Source organism: Meles meles, chromosome 11 (genome assembly GCF_922984935.1).
Source record: "Meles meles chromosome 11, mMelMel3.1 paternal haplotype, whole genome shotgun sequence".
Taxonomy (NCBI): domain Eukaryota; kingdom Metazoa; phylum Chordata; class Mammalia; order Carnivora; family Mustelidae; genus Meles; species Meles meles.
In genome coordinates this window covers 20,178,868-20,198,274 of record NC_060076.1, presented here as the reverse complement: position 1 = coordinate 20,198,274, position 19,407 = coordinate 20,178,868, and the positions used below count along the sequence as shown (strand labels likewise).

Here is a 19,407-nt window from a genome sequence, read left to right as displayed (position 1 = left end):
GCTTGTGTTTTCACTGTGGGATGTACGCATTGCAAATATCTCCTCCCGCTCTGTGTCTTGCCTTTTCATTCCTCTGAAGAAGGCAAGTTCTTAATGCAGCCCAACCTGTCAGTCCTTTTCTCTACGGAGAGTGCCCACTGAATCCTGGTTTTTGCCTATTACAAAGTTGTGGCTATATTCTTTGTTATCTTGCAGAAGTTCCATTGTTTTAATCTTTTTTTTTTCAAGATTTTATTTATTTATTTGACAGACAGAGATCACAAGTAGGCAGAGAGGCAGGCAGAGAGAGAGGGGAAAGCAGGCTCCCCGCTGAGCAGAGAGCCCGACATGGGGCTTGATCTCAGGACCCTGGGATCATGACCTGAGCCGAAGGCAGAAGCTTAACCCACTGAGCCACCCAGGCACCCCCAGAAGTTCCATTGTTTTATGTTTCATATTCCAGTCTCAAATCCACTTGAAATAGATTCTTATGTCTGGTGGATGTAGAGGTCAAGACTCATTTTCTCGGGGTCGTTATCCAATTAATTAAAAAAAATCCTTTCTCTCTGTAAGGGGTCATGGGCCATCGTCTTTGTCAGAAATCAACAGGCAACACACGTGCGGTTGATTTGAATTGGGAAGGATGAGTATGAGTTTGTCCAATGGACAAGAGAGGGGAGGGTGTTCTAAGTAGGAACAGTGAGCAGAGGTTTCAAGGCGCCTGGTAGAGTGTGTTCGGGAAGCTTCAAACAATTTAGACCAGCGGAGGGAAGGGAAGAGAAATGGTGTGGTGGGGAGGTCAGCTGGCTGGGGCAGAGCACACGGCATGAGGAGTGGGGACTATCCCAGAGGGAACGAATGGTTTTCAGGGAGAGAGGAATATAATCCGGTTCTTATGAGGGAGATGAGAGAAAGTCCCATGACAGGAGGAGGCAGGAGGATGGTTTAGGAGCAGACTACAAACCCAGACGACCCCAGCCTCAACATCACCCCCTCGCAGAGAGCGTGTCTGCTTTAGGGAGGCGGTGGTGGACGGACCAGCATACCTGGGGCACTGGAGGTGACCTTTGGCCGCAGGGTGCTGGCTGAGTCCAGTGGGCAGATACCATTCTAGTGTCCTGGGTTGGAAGAGCCCACACTCTGGACTCCCAGCACTATGGGCCCCAACAGAAGAATATTTTAGGAACTGGGGCACACAGACAAAGGTTGGGGCCCCTGGGAGAGGGGGTGCTTTCTGCTTCTCCTGCCCTGGATGTACCCAGAGAGAGACCTGGCCATACCTTGGGCTGGCTGAGACTCAGCTGGGCAGACTCCTCTAGAAGATGTGACCTAGAGAGGGGAGTAATTTGGCCCAGGCCAAGGGAGCCAGACTGACCCAGCCTAGAGGAAACCGCGCGCAGGCTCTGCTGCCTCTCCAGCCTCCGGGGGCCTTTGGTATGGGCGTAAGTTTCTTCCCCTTGAAATATACAGATAACAGTGCCTCTGTCTTAGGGCTGTGGTCAGAACGTGCCAAGTGTCATCTCCCAGGGAGGGATGCAGGGAGGGACTGATAATGATGACACTGATAATAGTAATAAGTACGATTACAGGAACCAGAAATGTTTCTTGAGCACCTGCTATGTGCCAGGCTGCTTTGTGTGGATTCTCCTCCAACAAGGCTGTGGTGTGTAGGGTACTAGCTACTTACATCACTATTTACAGATGAGAACATTGAACCTAGAACAGGGAAGCAGCCTGCCCAGAGGTAAAGGGCACCAAGGGAGGAAGTGGCAGAGGCAGGATTTGAACCTAACTCTGTCTCCAGATCTCCGTTCTTCGCCAGCGTTCGGCTTCCCTCCACCATCTCTGGCTCTGAAGGCGCTTTCTGTTCCCCGAGCTGTTGCGTGGAGTGAAGCTTTCGGTTTGGGGCTGGTCCCTGGTACCTGCCGTGAGAGGAGGACAGGTGGTGGAGAGGAGAGACACCCCAGCGGGCTGAGCACTGCTGTGCACCAGGCCCCGCCTCCTGCCCCACTGGGTGGGGGGGTGTCACACTAAGTCAGCCACAGGGTTAGGGAGTGAGATTCAACCCCAGGCCCGCCTGATTCCAAATCCCGGTCTCATGACCACTGTGCTATTTGTGCCCTTCCCTGGGGTCCTCCTCGCTTGGCAGAGCTTTTCTGTTTGATCAGTCTAGCATAGGACATCATAGAGAAGCCACACGCTTCTGGCTCTCCTGCACATGAAGTGGCCCCTGGAGGGAGACAGTCTGGAAAGATCACCAGCTGTAGGGAATCACCACCCCTGCCCCCCACCAGGTGAGTCCGACACCTGCCCCTCAGTGTCCATCAGTTTGGGCTATGAGCAGGGACCCTGTGTCTGGTATGGCTCACCGTGCCTCTGGGCACCTGCCCCAGGGTGGGTGCTGGGTGGGGTCTTTTGAAGGAGGGGAGGGACAGGGGTGAGGAAAGGCAGTGAGGGGGCCGGAAAGGAGGCCATGGGGTAGTAGAAAGAGCAGGGCTTTGAAGCTCTGCTGACTGTGGTTTCCATGTGACTCCTCTACTTTCTTGCTTGGTGATCCCGCATGTTGCTGACCCTCTCTGAGTCCCAGTCCCGCTTTCCTTATTTGCCAAATGGGGCCGGTGGTACCGACCATACAGGGCTGCTGGGATTGAGAGAGTGTATGGAGAGCAACTGTCATGGTGCCTGGTATCTGGGAGACCCTCAGTTCATGATTTCTCTCTTCCTCCCCGCCTCCACCCCCCTGCTCCTCGTCATTATCACTGTTTTCTGTTTCCATCGTCTCTGGCTCCACCTTCCCTATCTCGATAGCATCACGCAGACACAGCTCTCGGTGTGAAGTCCAAATTCCTGAACGTACCCATGTTTCTGCTTGTGGAACCACCCACACTTCCTTGAATGTTCCATGCTGTCTCTGGCTTTGGCCTGGGTATCCTCTCCCATCCCTGTCCCCATTACCTCCTCCAAGAGCCACCCCCATCTTTCCTGTACTTCCATAGTCCCCTGGAATGGCGGGGGAGTATAGTGGGAGAGTGACATGGGCCCCTCGCCTGCTTCTCTGCCCCATAGACCAGCACCTTCAGGGAAGGGAGGGTGTCTTGCCACTGTTTTTCTTGCATGGGTCCTGGCACATGACTGGGGCTCTGTCGGTATTTGCTGAGTAACACTGGGGGTTGGTGGGGAGAATAAGTGAGCCAGGGGCACAATCCTGATGAACCAAACAGGGCCTGCCCAGGACCATGAGAGCAGAGCGGGCTGGACATTGGCAGGATAGCAGAGAGCCCTCTAGCCAGGGCATCCCAGGGAGCATTTAGCTGGGCTCTGGGGGGCGGGGTGGAGGTGGACTTGAGAGGTGCAGACAATAGGGAAGTGAGACAGTGAGTAGATCAGGCAGAAAAGGGGGTGCCAGGTGGGAAGGGGAATGGTGGCAGAGCCCGCAGGGGGCTGGTTCTGAGCAGAGAGCCCACAGCTGGGGCAGGAGAGGGACCTGGCGTTCTCCTTCTGATGGAGGCTTCAGTCCCTCTGGGGACAGGAAGCAGCTGGGACAGTACTGCTCTCCACTTTCACGCCTTTCAGAAGAGATGAGAGCTGAGGTATGGAAGGGGTCTTTGGGTTGTGGGGGCTCCCAAACCAGGCTCCCACACACACACACTGAAGCAGTGGTGTCTGGGTCCCGAGAGGAGTGGCTTAGCAAGATGGTGATGGGGATACTTGGTCCTGGAAACTCATACACTTTGGGAGCTACTTTTCCTGTCTGGAGAGAAGCTGGGCATCCAGGGTGGTGTTGGGGCACCCCAGTAAGCTCCAAAGGCCAGGCCTGAGGACACAGCCTTCTGACTTACCCAGGTGGCAGTGCCAAGAGTAGGGAAACCTCTAAAAGGGGTCTCCTCACTTCCCGCTCCTTAAGGATCCTTCTTCCCTGTGTGTTGGCTTAGTCCTGGCAGTTTCTGAACTGGAAAAACTGCTTCTCTATGCCTCAGTATTGCTTTCAGTCCATGGGTATGGACGGTATGTTCCTTGTTGTGGGGCATTGCCCTCCGGAGTCCCCGACAGACCCAGGAGGAGTCGTGGGATCTTTTAGGAATAGAGAATTTTTGGTCTACATTCAAATTCCTCCTTCCTTTCTTTCCTGCAGTTGGGCCTCTGTGAATGGGGCACAGGAGTGGGTGGCTGCCTCCAGTGAGTTTGCTAGCTCTGCATCTCGGGACAAGGGGCGGCCGAGGTCCAGCCCCTTCTGCATGGGCTGCCCATGAGACAGGGAGTGCTGTGTGCTGGAACTGGTCCCACACCAGGTTCTGGTCTGCGTGCATGGCCGGATTCTTTTGTATGACCTTGGGTACATCACCTTTCTTCTCTGGGCCTCATTCACCCTCTCTGTTAACTGGGGCTGCTCCCCAGAATTATCTGGGGAATCAGAAAAAAGTCAAGACGCCAGCCCTACTCTTAGGGAATCTTATCCAGTAAGGCCTGGAATTGGGCCCAGATACAGGGTATTTTTAAGATGCTCCACCGGTGATTCTAAAGTGTACCTCTCTTTTGAGAACCAATAGTCTGGATGAGTGCTATTTTTAATGTGCAAATTAGTCTCTCGGAATCTTGGTAAAATGCAGATTCTGACCCAGCAGCTGTGGGTTGAGGGCTAAGATCCTGTATTTCACGTGGGCTTCCAGGTGATGCTACTGCTGCTGTCTCAGGGGCCCCACTTTAGGTACAAGATGGCCCTGTGACGTTCCCTGGATTGTCCATTCATTCATTCATTCATTCATCCCTCGTCAAACACTTGAGATGGGGAATGGTGTAAGGCAAAGCCAAAGGGAGACAGAGCCCAGACTCGCTCTGGGCTACGGGGTTGGAACTTCAACTGGAGGGCACTGGGGAGCCTTGTCAGGGCTTTAGGCCAAGGAGTGACAGGGTCAGATGTGCATAAAAGGCTCCTCTGACACAGCAACCAAGGGATTGGGGGCTGTCGGCTGAGAGGTCCCCAGTAGTTCTGGTGGGAGATGACCGTGTCGGGAGAGAGGTGCTGGTAGTGGAGATGGAGGGAGTGGAGAGATTTTTTTTTGCCCCTAAGTTAATCCACTTTGTTTTTAGAGCTGTTTTAGGGATTGAGAGGGAAGTATATGGAGTTCCCATATATTCCCTGTCCCCTTTCTTGCATCTTCTACCCCAATGGAATGATTCTGAAGATGTTCCAAGAGACAAGCAGGAGGTTTTGGCGACTGGCCAGAGTTGGGGGGGAGGGTGGTAGTGAAGGGACAGTGAGAGAGGATGATACCTGGGTCCCTGGCTTCGGCAGCTGGCGATGGCGTCCTCGGGGGAGCAGACTCATGTTTGGTTTGGGCGCGTTGAGCTGGTGGCACTGGCGGGATGTGTAGAGGGCGATCTCTGTCTCGTGGTCTAGGCTGTAGCCACACAGGTGTCCTCTGATCCACCAGGGTGCTGGCCTCCCTGCCCACCCAGCAGACCCAGAGCTCGTGTCATCGCAGAGTGGCCTTTCCTACCTGCCACTGCATTCCTTCCCGACGCATCTTGCGGTTTTCCTGTCCTTCACCACCACATTTTGTATCCATTACGTGTTTCTGTGGGCGGCGTCGTGGCTCGTGTCAGTCCTTCCTCTCTGACCTCGAAACTCCGCCACCACAGGGCTCGTATCTTTTTCATCTCCTGTTGTACTCAGCAGAGCCTAGGACAGTGTTTGGGGGCAACGCTGTCACACGAGTGCTTGGTGAACACCTGCCCCTGGGATCTAGACTCAGGAGACAGATCGGGGCTGGCAGTGTGGGCCGGGTGGTGGCCAGGTGGTGCGGATGGTGACGGTCACCTGGGGAGGGGAGGGAGACACAAGGGAGCGTGCAGGACTGAGATGGGCGAGGGCCTGGGATGGGTTCCCATGAGTGGGCCAGGAGGCCCTGGACCTGGCGAAACAGGGGTCATCAGACGGGTGGGGGGAGATCCAGGGAGGGAGATGTCGAGGTTGGGTTGTCCCATGGTGGCTGTGGCCGCCATTCAGGGGCTTCGTGTGCCCACACGGTTCTTGGCTCCGGGGGCACGTCAGCTCCGCCCTCCTCCCACTGCACTGAGGAGCTGTTAGGAATCCTGTGTTGTGGCTGATGGAACTGCGGGCCATCGAGGCTCTGCCTGAGATCACCCAGCCGGCGCGCAAGGCGGGGGTCAGTTTCTTTCTGCTGGAAATTGCTGGCCCCATGCCCCGTGTTCTGTGTCAGACCTGTCATGCTGGGGACAGGGTGGGAGTGGGGGGGAGGGAGAGCCGCCTGGAGGCTCTGAGCTGGCGGCAGAGGCAGGTGATAGCTCCAGCCTCTGGGTGTCAAGGAATGAGGCTGAGGAGCGGGACCAAGGCTGGGCTGGGGGAACGAAGCGCAGGCCCGGCCACTGAGGTTCCTGGAAGCCAGCCTCACACCAGGGACTCAGGAGCCAAGGAGCCGCTCAGGAACCCAGAGCCTGCCAAACTCAAAGGAGCCACCCCACCTCGAAAGTCAAGCCCGGATGTCAGGGATTCTCAGAGTCTCTCCCTCTGTCCAACAGCATTCCAGCTCACAGAGCACTTTCCTGTCCTTTCTCCGACTTGGTCCCCTCAACCCTCTGGAGGGGGGTGGTAGTGGCAGCAGGAAGTATCCTCACTTCACGGTCCCATTTCCACGGTGGAGGAGACCAGAAGTGACAGCCTGTCACACAGCCAGCAGAGGATGGAGTGAGGATTCCAACAGAGGTTCTGGCGTGTCTGTCCTGTGTTCTGGCTGTGAGATCCAAGCTGTGTGAGGGCCACCCCGAGAGACAACGGTGAACCTCAGTTCGTACTCCCCGCCCCACCCTGCAGTGCAGGAAGTGGTTTTTGAGGGCCGATGCAGAGCCCAGCATCTGTGGTGGGTGTGATGAGTCATCTCGGGGTGAGAGCTGCAGGATGACCCGGGGTCAGCAGACCTGGCTCCACATTTAGTAGCTGTGTGACATTGGGCAAGTCACTTCCAGCACCTCATTGCCCATCCCCCCTCCCCCAGCGCCAGCAACAGGGCTCAGGGGCCGCTCTGTGAGTCCCACCTGCTCCCCTCCCTGGCCTCTTCTGAGCCCAGGATTGCACTGGGGGCAGAATTTGATTAGATCCTGCACAGCAGCTCCATAGAGGCCTGGCTCATTTCCGGTGTGCTCCTAGCCAGCAAGACATGGACAGAATTAACACTGGCCAGCCAAGCCAGAGAAGCAATGAACGGACAGGAGAAATGCAGACTCCCCCCTGCAAGGGGACAGCTGCACAGAGGCCCTGGGCCAGCAGGCAGATCTCTCTGGGCCTCTGTGGCTGGATTCTCATCACCCCCACCTGTGGCACAGCTGTCAGGCTGGGTGTTGCCCATCAGCTGCCCCGATCCGCTTCATGGGTCCTGGCCTGAAGTCCATTTGTCCAGCTTCTGGTTTTTTCTGCTCAATAGAGGACAGAGATCATGTCTGACTTGTCTCCTTCTGTCCCTGCAGGGTTTCCCTCAGTGCCTGGAGCTGGAGTGAATGCATGTAGGTTAGGACATATGTGTGTCCCTGTAGTCCTTCCCCCGCCCCCACATCCTGCTCACAGAGCGGTGTCGTGTCGACACAGCGGGGCTATGCGCCTGTCATTCTGTTCTTCATAGGACAATCCCGCGCTCTGGCATCCCTTGTGACATAGTCTCATCTTTATCTCTTTTCCTGTCCTAATTCCTTCCCTGGCCACCCCTCCCCCCAGATTTCTGAGGTTTCCTGTATTTGCTCCAGAAGCCCCCTCCCCCCAGGGCACTCCCAACCCCAGCTTGCCCAGGAACACTGGCCCGACCAAACCCACAGGGGCACTCGCACGAGCCGGATCCCGGAGCACAGGGAAGAGCCAAAGAGCTCTGGCAGGTCCTTCTTTGCCCGTATCTGCCCTAGGTCCGTGAGGGGACCTTAGGTAGTGCTCAGCCTCCCCCTAACCGCCCCCCCCCCCTTCCTCTAGACTCCTGGGTCCACCATATTGTGTGGAAAGGCCCAACGAAGCTAGGAGATACCCCTGGCCGACAGACGTTGAGTGCTGATACTAGGTCAGCCTGCAATTTCTTAGGTAACTCTCTGAGCTTCCAGGACCTCAGTTTCCCCATCTGTAAAATAAGACCGGACTAATGATAGCCACCATGTTACCAAATGTTTCACCTGGACCAGGCCCTGTGGGGAGCACTGAGAATGATCCCTGTGAGTCTGGTGTGATAGGATGGCCCTGTTCCTGGTGAGGGGACTGGACTGAGAGTTTGGGAGGCTGGCCAGAGTCACACAGCTGGAAAGTGACACCACTGAAATCTGAACACTGATCCCCCCGGCACTCTCAGGGCCCGTGGGTCCTGGGTGGTTTCTCGGCTGCCGCAGGGCGGGGGCCCTCTGGGGACAGCAGCACTTCCCCTCCTGGCTTTGTTTGGTTTGGCCTCAGTTTGGGGCAGGATTGGCATAGGCAGGCTGACTTGCATTTCTGGTTTTGGGTCTGTGGCTGCACTTTCCTGAGGGTGGGGGAGGCAGGCTCAGGCTCAGTCCATGCTGGGACAGGCCCTGCCCCACCCCCACCCCCCAGGAAAGGGGAAATGCGGCCTGCTCCCCTCTGAGCTGCTCACTGCCAGGCCCCCAGGGCACAAGTTGCAATGCTTCCTTCTGTCTGTTCTTCCAGGTCAGGGGTCTGGCTAAGGGGGGAGGGTGATTGAATGTGGGGCACAGGGAGCTGGCTGTTTGTTTTCCTAGAGGAGAATGCTCTCTGGCGGGTGGGGTGAGGGGCGGAGAACTGGGCTGCTCTGGAATGAGATCAGAAGCAGGCCTTGGAAGGAGCCAGAGGCCCTGCTCCAGCCCCAGCTGAGCCCCCATTTGGTGCTGATGCTCTGGGGCAGGTCTCTAGGTCCCTCTCCAGGCTGGGCCTCAGCCTTGCTGTCTGTCCATCCGCAAGGGAGCTGTCTCTCTCCCTGGGAACAGTCTGGCGGGGTTAAAGTGCAGACCTTGGCTTCTAGATGAGATTTCTGCATTGAGAGGCCCGCCATTACAGTCACGAACTTTGATTCTCGGCCTGTGGCCGACCTTGCTTCCAAGGGTCCATGGGAAGGATGGGCTGCTGTTGGAGGTTTGGGGCTTAAGCTCTTCCCTCTAGACCCATTGTTCCAGTCATTGTTCCAGTCACCACAACTGCCACCACCATCAGTGTCCTGATGACATTAGACTTTCAGGGCACCTGGCTGGCTCAGTCGGGAGAACGTGCGCCTCTTGATCTTGGGATCATGAGTTCAAGCCCCACATTGGGTGTAGAGCCTACTTAAGAAAAAAAAAAAGAGCTTTATACCTTCTGTGTTTATTCTCCTGGTTTGTCACTTGTGCATGTCAGTTGTCCCATTTAATAGGTGGGGACCTTGAGACCCGGAGGGTTTAGCGACTGGCTTTCCCTGCCTCCCCCACTGTGTGATTTGCCCTTGGCTCCTGGCCCTCTCTGGGCCTCAGCCTTCTCCTCTGTGCACGAGGGATTTGGGATCATGGATGTTTCAGGGGCTGAGGCTGTGAGGTGTGCGGGGTCCCTGGGTGGAGTCATCTCCCACCTGCGGGTACGATTTATAGGGCAGGAGGTCCTTGCTGGTGGATACCTGTCTTCGTCTGTGCCTGAGAACAGAATCCTGGCCAGATCATCCTAGAGTCCTCCAAGGCCCACTCTGCTGCCTCACTCAGCCATCTTCTCTGCTGGGATGGGGGGGCTCCCCTTTCCCTTTCATGTTCCCAGCCCATGGCCTTTACCCACACCATGCTTTGATATCCACTCTGGTGATCCCAGATGCCAGCGGGACCCTTGCCCCATGTGGGCAGCGGTCTGCTGCTGCCGTGAGCCATGGCTGGGCCGCGGACTCTCAAATAGGAGCCCGGCTGGGGCTCCCCAGGCCTGAAAGGAAGTCTCAGCTGTGGGCCCAGGCTTTCAGTCCCAGGCACGCATTCCCATACATCTCTGTGATCCCCAGGGACGTGTGGCCACTTTCCTTGGTGAGTTCTAGGTGGCCACGGCCTCTTGATGGGCATAGCCCAGACTCCAGATAGTTCTTACCCCAGCATTCTGAGTCCTTGGGTACAATGAGGGGCCCAGTCCAAGCTTGAGACCTGCTTCCCCCTATGTGGTTGCGGCCCTGTAGATACTCCTGCCTCCTTCTCTGAGCCCCGGTCTTCCCGCAAGCAAGCTGCCTCTCAGACTTCATCAAGGGCATATTTTTCCCTTTGCAAATGAAACCTGTAGGAATCCAGCAAGAACGCCGAGGTTCAGAGGGTTGCGTGTCAGGCAGGAAAGGCTTTCTTCTGTCTGGAGCCCCTGAGGTTCGTCCAAACCCAGCTTAAAAACCCCTGGGTAGATGATCCCTCAGTGAGGTCCCCGTGTGCCGGGACATCGGTGTCATCCAAGGGTGGGCAGTATTTTGAAGTTTTGGTTTCATTCTAGTTTGCTGGTTTCAAAGAGATGCTTAAGTATTCAGAGCAAGTTCTTGTTTGAGGATTTTTTAGAACTTTAGTTCAGGTAGAAGATACCCTTTGGCCAGGTCCAAGGTTCTGTCAGTTTGTGATTGCTCAGGCTTGGGACTGGCTTTGGTTCTGGTCCACGAAGGCAGAGACTGCCTGGCCCCTGCTTCACTCGTGGAGACACCAGAGGGTCTCATATAAAGACTGTTTAATTTGGTGCCGTCCTGGCAGGCGATAGGATCCAGATAATAGTGGTTACGTCTCCTTCTTCCCCTAAATGACCAACCATGCTCTTGATGGAGCAGAAAGAAGATTCAAGCCAGAAGACAAGGGCGGGAACCCATGTGCAGCGAAGCCCAGGGGGCCTTCTGTTTCCATCTCTCGCTTTAGCTTTCCGACTGTGGGGTGTCGGTTGTGGGGTTCAGGCCATTGCCTGATTTATTTCAGCCTCCAGGATGTTGGCTCACACACAGTGCCAGAATGTCTCATAGCCCTCTGTTGTGAACCTTTCTTGTTTGCTTCTTGTTTCCCAGATGTCTGAGCCAGAGGCAGATGAGAAGCGAGAGATGCCCTTGGAGGAAGGGAAGGGGCTGGGTGCCGAGGACCCACCCCCGAGCAAGGACCCCTCTCCCGGCCAGGAGCCTCCTTCAGGACAAGACTTGCCACCCAACAAGGACCCCTCTGCTGGCCAGGAACCTTCTCCTGGCCAAGAGTTACCATCCAGCAAAGACTCACCTTCCTGCAAGGAACCTCCTCCAGGCCAGGAGCCCCAGCCAAGCAAGGACTCCCCACCATGCCAGGAACCCCCTGCAGCCCTGGCCCTCCCTCCCTGCCAGGACCTTCCTGCTGGGCCAGAGTCCCCTCCCAGCCAAGACCTCCCTGTCATCCAGGACGCCCCTGCTCAGGAGCTTGCTTCCTGTCAAGACCTGCCCCCTGGCCAGGTCCCCCAGCCAGCTGAGGAGACAGAAAGCTCTGGGGAGCCCCTAGCAGCCACCAGGGACCCGCCTGCGGCCTCCAGGCCAACCTTTGTGATCCCAGAGGTCCGGCTGGACAGTGCCTACAGCCAGAAGGCAGGGGCAAAGGGGGGCAGCCTGGCCGATGAGGAGGACGGGGAGGAGGCTGAGGAGGCGGACGAGGGTGAGGAAGAGGAGGAGGAGGACACGAGCGATGACAACTACGGGGAGCGCCATGAGGCCAAGCGCAGCAGCATGATCGAGGCGGGCCAGGCTGAGGGCAGCCTCTCCCTGCGGGTGCAGAACTCCCTGAGGCGGCGGACGCACAGCGAGGGCAGCCTGCTGCAGGACACCCGCGGGCCCTGCTTCGCCTCCGACACCACCCTGCACTGCTCGGACGGGGAGGGCACCGCGTCCTCCTGGGCCATACCTTCGCCCCGCACGCTCAAGAAGGAACTGGGCCGCAACGGGGGCTCCATGCACCACCTTTCCCTCTTCTTCACAGGACACAGGAAGGTAAGAAGGCTGAGGGCAGCTGGGAGCAGGTATTAAATGGGGAGGTAGAGAGGAGGGGGGTGGGTCCGGGAGCTGCAGGGGACAATGCTGTCCCATTCCCAGCGCCTCTTGAAGCCTTCCAGGGAGACTTCTACCCATTTGACAGAGGATCCAGCCGAGGCACGGAGAGACCGAGAAGGCCATGCCTGTGTTAAGCCTGTGACTTTGACTCTGGCAGCTGTGTTCTTGCAGCTCCCTCGGACTGGGGGTCCCCACCGAAGTAGAGCAGGTGTGGCCTTGCCCAAGACATGGTGTTTGGATCCAAAAGGTCTGAGTCCTTGGCTGGAGGACTGTCTTCTGTAGTAGAACAATTTAGACTCCGTCCAGGCCTAGCCAGACTAGAAATCCACAAGCTGACAGTGACGGCGCACGTCTTCCCTAGGCTGGCAGTATGCTACGCAATTTATTTTTTGTTGGTTTTTGTTTTTTGACACAAAGAGAGAGTGAGCACATGACTGGGGGGGAGGGCGGGGGCAGAGGGAGAGGGGAGAGAATCCCAAGCAGGCACCACGCCCAGCACGGAGCACCCCCCCACACACACAACCCTGACACGGGGCTCCATCTCACGACCCTGAGATCATGATGGGAGCTGAAATCAAGAGTTTGATGCTTAACTGACTGAGCCCGCAGGCGCCCCAATTCTAAGCAGTTGAGCTGACCTCACTGACATTCACCAAAGTCCTATGAAGAAGAGACTGTTGTGGTTCCCCACGAATGAGGAGACCGAGGCACTCTGGGGTTATCTCACTCACCCCAGGCCACGCGGTTTATAAATGTCTGCCCCAGCACTGGATTCTGGCTCCAGGGCTGGAGCGCATCCCCTCCATGCTATTTGCCACTCACAAATATTTATAAATAGATGAATAAGTGTTTATTGATTCCCTGCCATGTGCCAGGCCCTGTGCTCTGTGCCACTGCGAGGCCGCAGGAATGTGTGCGGCGGCGCTCAGCCTTCGAGCTGTGAGCCATCTGTGGGGGGAGAAGCTGGCCCAGCAGTGAAAAGATTGCATCATGGCCCCAAAGCCTGCTGGCCAGCTTGAGCCTAGGCTCCATCTCTCACTTACTGTGTGACCTTAGGTGAGTCACACGGCTCCTCTGAGCCTTAGTGTTCTGTAAAAAAAAAAAAGAGATGAATTACACTCATGTCCCAGGGGGGTCGAGGATGAACTGGAAGAGCCTGTTGCCTGGTGATCTTAGTTCCGGCCCAAGGCCAGGTGCATGGCGGGGGGGGGGGGGGGGGGGGGGGGGGGGGGGAGGGGAAGGGACCTGGGATTTCATGGAGGAGAGACCTCAGGGCCTCAGGCCATCAGGGAGAGTTTCTGGAGCAAGAGGCTGCTTGGTTGGGGCTTGACAGTTGAGCAGGTTTGGAATAAAGAGCGGATGAGACAGGCATTCTGTGAAAGTGGACGTGACCTGGGCACACCGTCTGTAGAAGCGTTTGGCTAGAGCAGAGGATTCCTAAAATGCAGGGATGGCAGAGACATGGCACACATACGGCCCTTCCTGCCTCCACACCCAGGGCAGACATGACTAATGGATTCCAGTGCATTTTCCCACTGAGCTGGGCAGTGGCTTCGGAGGCCTTCTTCACCTCAGGCACTAGTGAGAAGGCTGACTTCACCCTTGGGAGGACAGTGCTGCAGGGTGTTTGGACTGGAAGGACAGGCTGGGAGCACCCCCCCACCCCCACCTGCCGAAAAAGGCCTTAAACTTTGGGCCTGGAAATTGGAACTAAATCCTAAAGACCTGGCAGTGGGTCTCAGTTTCCTCATCTGCAAACTCGTGTGGTTCTAAATTTGATGTGCCCCGTAATGACCAGGAGGAGCTTATTAATACATAGATTTCTGAGTCTCCAGCCCCAGGCTCCTAGAATCAGGATTTCCAGCAAGTGGTGCCCAGACCCTTGCATTTTAGACCAACCTCCCAGGGATTGTGCTGTTCCCCACAGCAGGAATATCACCATCTTTGGCCATTGCTTGATGCAACTAGAGAGAGTCTAGAACTCTGCCCTACCCGGATGAGGCCTCAGGCTCACTCAGACCAGGCCCAGCCATTCCTGTCCGGCGGGCACTGAGATCCCAGGGCTCACTACCCACCAGGCCTCCTGATCCTGACTCCACACCCGCTCCCCAAGACCCCTCCATGTTCTGTTCTGTCCGTAAATACAAACACCCATGTGCAGACACGCCCACACCTTCACGCACACCCTTCTAGTTCCCCCACCCGGCTGATCCCAGGGCCTGTTTAGGGGCAGATATGCCTGGACCAGCTCTGTTGGGTTTCAACTTCCTCCTCTGGGAGCCCTGGGTTTTCACTGGCCTCCCCCACTCTCTCTGGGCCTCTCATTTCCTTTCTTGGGCTTGAGCCACAGCATTGGCAGGGACTTCAGGCTGCGCCCCCATGGTTCCCAGTGGCCCGGCTGCCAGTCCATCCTCGTGGACATCCCGCTCACTACGGCTGTCTGGCTTCGCCAAGAGCCCCGCCCTGCCCTGGAGGTCGAGGCTGGACCAGTGCCTGACCCTGTACCACCCCTCATGGCCCCTGGGCCTGGGGCAAGTCCCTGCCCTTTCTCTGAGCCTCAGTTTCTTCATCAGCGAAATGGGTATGGTAATGATACCTCCTTTGTGGGACTGCAGGGAAGGTTAAGTAGCCCCACGTGAGTGGCGCGTTTCGGGCAGTGCCGGTTCTCGGCACTCGGTGGGTGCTCCGTAAATGGGAATCGTGTTGATGCCGAGGAGGAGGAGAGCGGTGGCGAGTGTGACAGCAGGTATGCCAACGTTCACAGAGTGCCTCCGGCTCCCTTTCCTGGCGTGCACAGCACCACTGCCGGGTGGGCGCCCTTGTCCTCGTCCTCCAGTGGGGAGACTGAGGCTGGGGGAGAAGTGTCTTGTCCCAGGCCACAAGACAAGTGCCGCTGGAGCTGGGCCATGGCCTCCCGCTATCCAGTCCTCCCTGGCTCAACCCCAGACCCTGCATATCTTGGGCTGGTGAGGGACGGATATGGGGGGCTGTGGCAGGGGGAAGGCAGCAGGCTCTCTCCTGACTTCCATCTCCCTGGGTTGCGTCTGGTATGGGCCTGGCTTTCTTGGGAAGGTAGCTGCTAGTTACAGGCCACTGTTTCTAGGCTGTGCCAGGCAGGACGCAAAGAGGAGAGGGGCAAAGTCTTTAGGGGGAGTCAGACAGACCTGAGTTCAAATCTCAGTTCTGCCTCCTCCTTCCTGGTCCCAAGTAAGACCTTGGCCAAGTTATGTCTTTCTTTGAGCTTTTCATTTTCTCTTATAAAGTGAGAGTGTTAAGTCTTCCTTGGATTTGTCCCAGGGATTCGAGAAGATTGCAGTATGTGGACATCTCTGTGCCCGTGGCAGGGATCCTGTCACGATGTGAAACCTAGGAGGGCCCGACAGAGCTGGTGTGGCCCTGGGCTGGTGGTTGTGCTGCTGTGTGGCTAAGCTGAGCTGCCCGGAGGGCCCGCTGCCGCTGCCGGTCACAGGGGTGACAGTCCCTGCATTACCGCTCCCCCTACCTGTCACCTTGCCCTGCTGGGCGTGGAGCGATTTCTTTCTACTGGGAGCAGGAACATCTAAACCAGACAGATCTGAAAGACGGCCCACTTGCTCTGGTCATTTTACAAATGGGCTGCCTGAGGTCCAGAGAGGAGAAGACCTCCCCACCAAGGTTAACTCCTGGGCCATCCCCTGGGCCTGGCTCCTGATACTGAGTTGAGTTGTCTCACAGCGCCCTCTGCTGCCAGACCCCTGCCTTGCTGGCTGCCCCTTGGCATCCCCTCAGGCAGAGCCTCGGGCCTTCATCTGCCCTTTTCCTGGGAGCCAGAGAAGCCCTGAGCACAGCTGTGTCTGGGCCCAGGTTGCTGCCCTTCAGTTCCTCCTCAGCCTGGCCTGGCGTAGCCCAGGGTGGCGGGTTGTCCTTTGACAGTGAGGAGACAGAGGCTGCAGCCCCTCCCTGGCCACGCTTCCTTCTCCCCTCCTCCTGCAGGGACTGGCTTGGGCAGAGGCTAACTGCCACAACAAGCTCCCCACATGGGTGGGAGGTCAGACCAGAGCACCCCTAAGATGCCTTCCAGCTGCAAGCTAGCCCCCTATTTACAAAATGCTTAGAGAAGTATTATTGCCGATGTCTAGACAAATACGTGTTGCATTTAGACCCAGTGTTTCCACAAGGTTCTACAGGGCCCACCAGGCTGGGCCAGGTCAGAGAAGGACAGGGTGTGGGGGACTGGTGCCAGGCATGGCTGGGGAGCCCCAGAAGTTGGGTCGAGACCAGTGAGAGGAACCAGGTGAGGCCCCAGCTGACGGGAGCCCTCGGTCATGGGTGGGCTTTGGAGCTAAGCCTGAAATACCTGGCCACTTGCCAGCTCGTGGCGCCCAGGCCCTCACTTTCCTCCGCTGCGAACTGGGGCAGATGACAACAGATAGTTCTCAGAACGGTGGTGAAGATGAAATGAGATCAAAACGTTAAAGCCCTTCTTTGCAGCCCCCAGCACGTAGTGGGGCCTCAGTAACCAGGTACCATATCCACCACGGCTAGAGGTCAGTGAGTGCCGGTGCATACCAGGCACTGGGCTAGGCTCTTCCTGTGTGTTCACTTAGTTAATTTGCACCACACCCCGATGCGCTGGGTCTGGTTATTATCCCCATTTTACAGATACAGAGACTGAGGCACAGAGGGAGGTTGTAACTCAGCTAAAGTCAATGAGCTCAGAAATCACTGAGGTAGGATTACAATCCAGGCAGTTTAGAATCAACACTCTTAACCACAACTATTATTATAGTTATAATTACTGTAAGAATTATAGTTATTATTCCAAAGAGCAGGGAGCTCCCAGTGCCTGGAGTGGCCGGGTGGGGGCTGGGCGGGCCCCAGGGATTCCTGCCTAGACTGAAGGGATGGCCAGTAGCTCTGGGCTCCCCTTCATTTCCCTTTCAGCAGGGAGGGCCCCGTAGAGTGGCAAGGCAGTGGGGAGCAGATGCGAAGGAGAGGTCTTTAGTGTGCTGGGTGCTGGGCAGGCCTTGCTGTTGCTCCTGGAGAGGGGAGACTTGGGGGCCACTGTAGGGCTGGGAATCGGAACCCTGACTTTCTGGCTCAGTTTTTCTCTGTCTAGACTGCAGCCCCCTCCCTCCCCCCCCCCCCCCCCGCCAGTGCCTGGGTTTCCCCAGATGCTCTGGGGGTCAGTGCCCAGGGCCTGGGCTATCCGGCTGATTGGTGTGGGTTGGTCCCTGCCGAAGACGACCCCCTCCCAGCAGTGGAAGGAAGAGCCCATTTCCCAACAGTGCAGAGGCTGGGGGTGTGGGCAGGGCGGGAGTGGCCCCCAGGCCCATTGTGTGGGCTCGATAAAGTACGGAAGCTGAGGTTAGAATGGGAGGAAGCCCAGCGCCTGCGGCCCTTTCCCACGGGTGGGGGCTCCGGGCACTGCCTAGCCCGCCGGAGTAAACGAAGCCAGTATACGCACCGGGGCCGCAGTGGGAAGACTCACTGAGCAATGACCTGGGCAGCCCTCCTTATGCTGCTGAGGGCCCCAGCATCGCGCCCCAGGGGCCGAGACCTGATAGTGGTGACTCTCCCGACAGCCGGGGGGCTATCACCCCACCTATGTGGTTGCTAGTGAAGCTGAAGCTGGGAGGCTAAGAAACTCCTCCAGAGTCAGCGGAAATAGGACCAGTACCTGCTTCCTGCAAACCCGAGCTCTGGAGTCCCCACCACAGATGGGTGTGTGCCTGTGTGTGCACGTACACACCCGTGTTTACAACCCTGGCAGGGCAGTCTTCTCAGGAAGAAGGTGGCACTTCCCCGAGTCTTTTACTGAAAACATTCAAAATGTGCCCGATCCTTACACTGGGGTAGCAGCATCCTCTGGTGGAGAGACGCGGGCTTTAAAGGCACACACCCCTAGAGTCCCGCTGTCACTTCAACTCCGGGTATCTTTGGGCCAGTGCCTTTACTTCTCTGAACCTCCGTTTGCTATATGGACTTACGCTGAAAATTAATGAGATAGTATCTGGATAATGCCCATCCCGGGGTCTGGTCTACAGTATGAATTCATCCTTCCTTCCTTCCATCCATCCATCCATCCTTGCATGGGTGTGTATTCCACAGATGCCAGTAGCTCCCCCTGCTGGCTATATCTGGAATAAAGCGACTTTGCTTTCCAGAATTAAGGCCATTTTAAGAATTAGCCCATCTTTATTTTACAAATGAGGAAACCCGAGGCCCATGGTGGGGCTCATGAAGAGTCAGAGCTGAGATCCACACCGGGTGGTATTTTGTCTTGTCTTGGGGCGTAGTGTCCATACCTCTCCCATCTTGGAGCATTTCCTGGGCTCCTATTCTAGGGTGGCACTGTTGGGACCTTGGGTTTCCAGTGGAGGAAGATGGACAAGCACCAGCAGGGCAAGGGAAACAGAGGACAGCCCTGGTAGAGACGGTGGGAATCTGGAGTGGTCTGGAGAAGGGGACGCACGGGGGCAGTGGGGGGATCCAGCTGCAAGCTGAGATTCAGGCAGCCAGGGCCTCCAGACTCATTGTTCCCAGTCTGCTTTCCCTCTCTTGATGCTTCCATTCATTTGACAAATATTTGCTGAGCTCCTAGTCATGAGAGTGAGATGCTCACCCTGTGAGGGTGACCGAGGCAGACAGAGGCCTTGCTCCTGAGAACTCACAGTCAAGCAGAGGGGACAGATTTAGAAAAAGCTCTTTCAAATGTGGTGGGGACCTCAAAATGGGTATAGGGGGCACAGCCTTTGTCTAAGGGTCTGGGAGTGCTCCCTTGGTGAGGAGGAAGTAAAGTGCCTTACTCGAGACTGGGTTGTGAAGGGAGATGGGAGGGTCACAAAAGCATCCCCCGTGGAAGGTATAGCACAGGTAAAGGCCTGAGGTGACAGGGCAGGCTAGGCAAAGACCTTCCATTTGGCTGGAGGGCAGGGTCAAGGAGGGCGCTGGAGCAGGGGTCAAGCCGAGAGATACATGAAGGAGTTGTAACTGATGTTCGAACGCAACTTTCTGCCCAGATCCTAAGACAGCCGACCGTGTGTATCATGTCACGGAGTTTGGGTGTTACCCTGGGGCACTGGGGAGCCATGGAGGACTTTAGGCAGGAGAGGTTCTCTCTGGCCTATAGGACAATTCACTGTCCACCCTGCTGACCAATCCCAGGTCTCTGTCAAACCCCAGAAGCCTGAGTTAGTCATTAGGATCTTGATTTTGAAATTAAGAAATCGAGGCTCACCGAGGGATGGTGGTGACTGGCTGAGTCACATGGCAGAAGTCCTCCTAGAGCCCTGCGCTCCAGTCTGGCACTCCTGCCTGCAACGATCTGTCTCCAGATCAGCCACCTGTACTCTGTCTTTGGCTTCTCCCTCTCAAACCAGTCTCCTCGTTGCACCAGGAGGAGACAGACCCCTTTGGCTGAAGGTTCTGCCAAGCCAACCGCACTTCA

General features: G+C 56.6%; 1 protein-coding gene across 9 annotated transcripts in view; it reads left to right on the top strand.

Annotated features, from left to right (window-relative positions):
- Positions 1-19,407, top strand: part of RGS3 (regulator of G protein signaling 3) — a 129,997-nt gene that overhangs the window by 103,567 nt on the left and 7,023 nt on the right. For all 9 annotated transcript variants that reach the window (XM_046021748.1, XM_046021749.1, XM_046021750.1 and 6 more), the window contains one exon: positions 10,983-11,918. In XM_046021748.1, the coding sequence (XP_045877704.1) occupies positions 10,983-11,918 (936 nt within the window). The remainder of the gene's footprint in view (positions 1-10,982; positions 11,919-19,407) is intronic.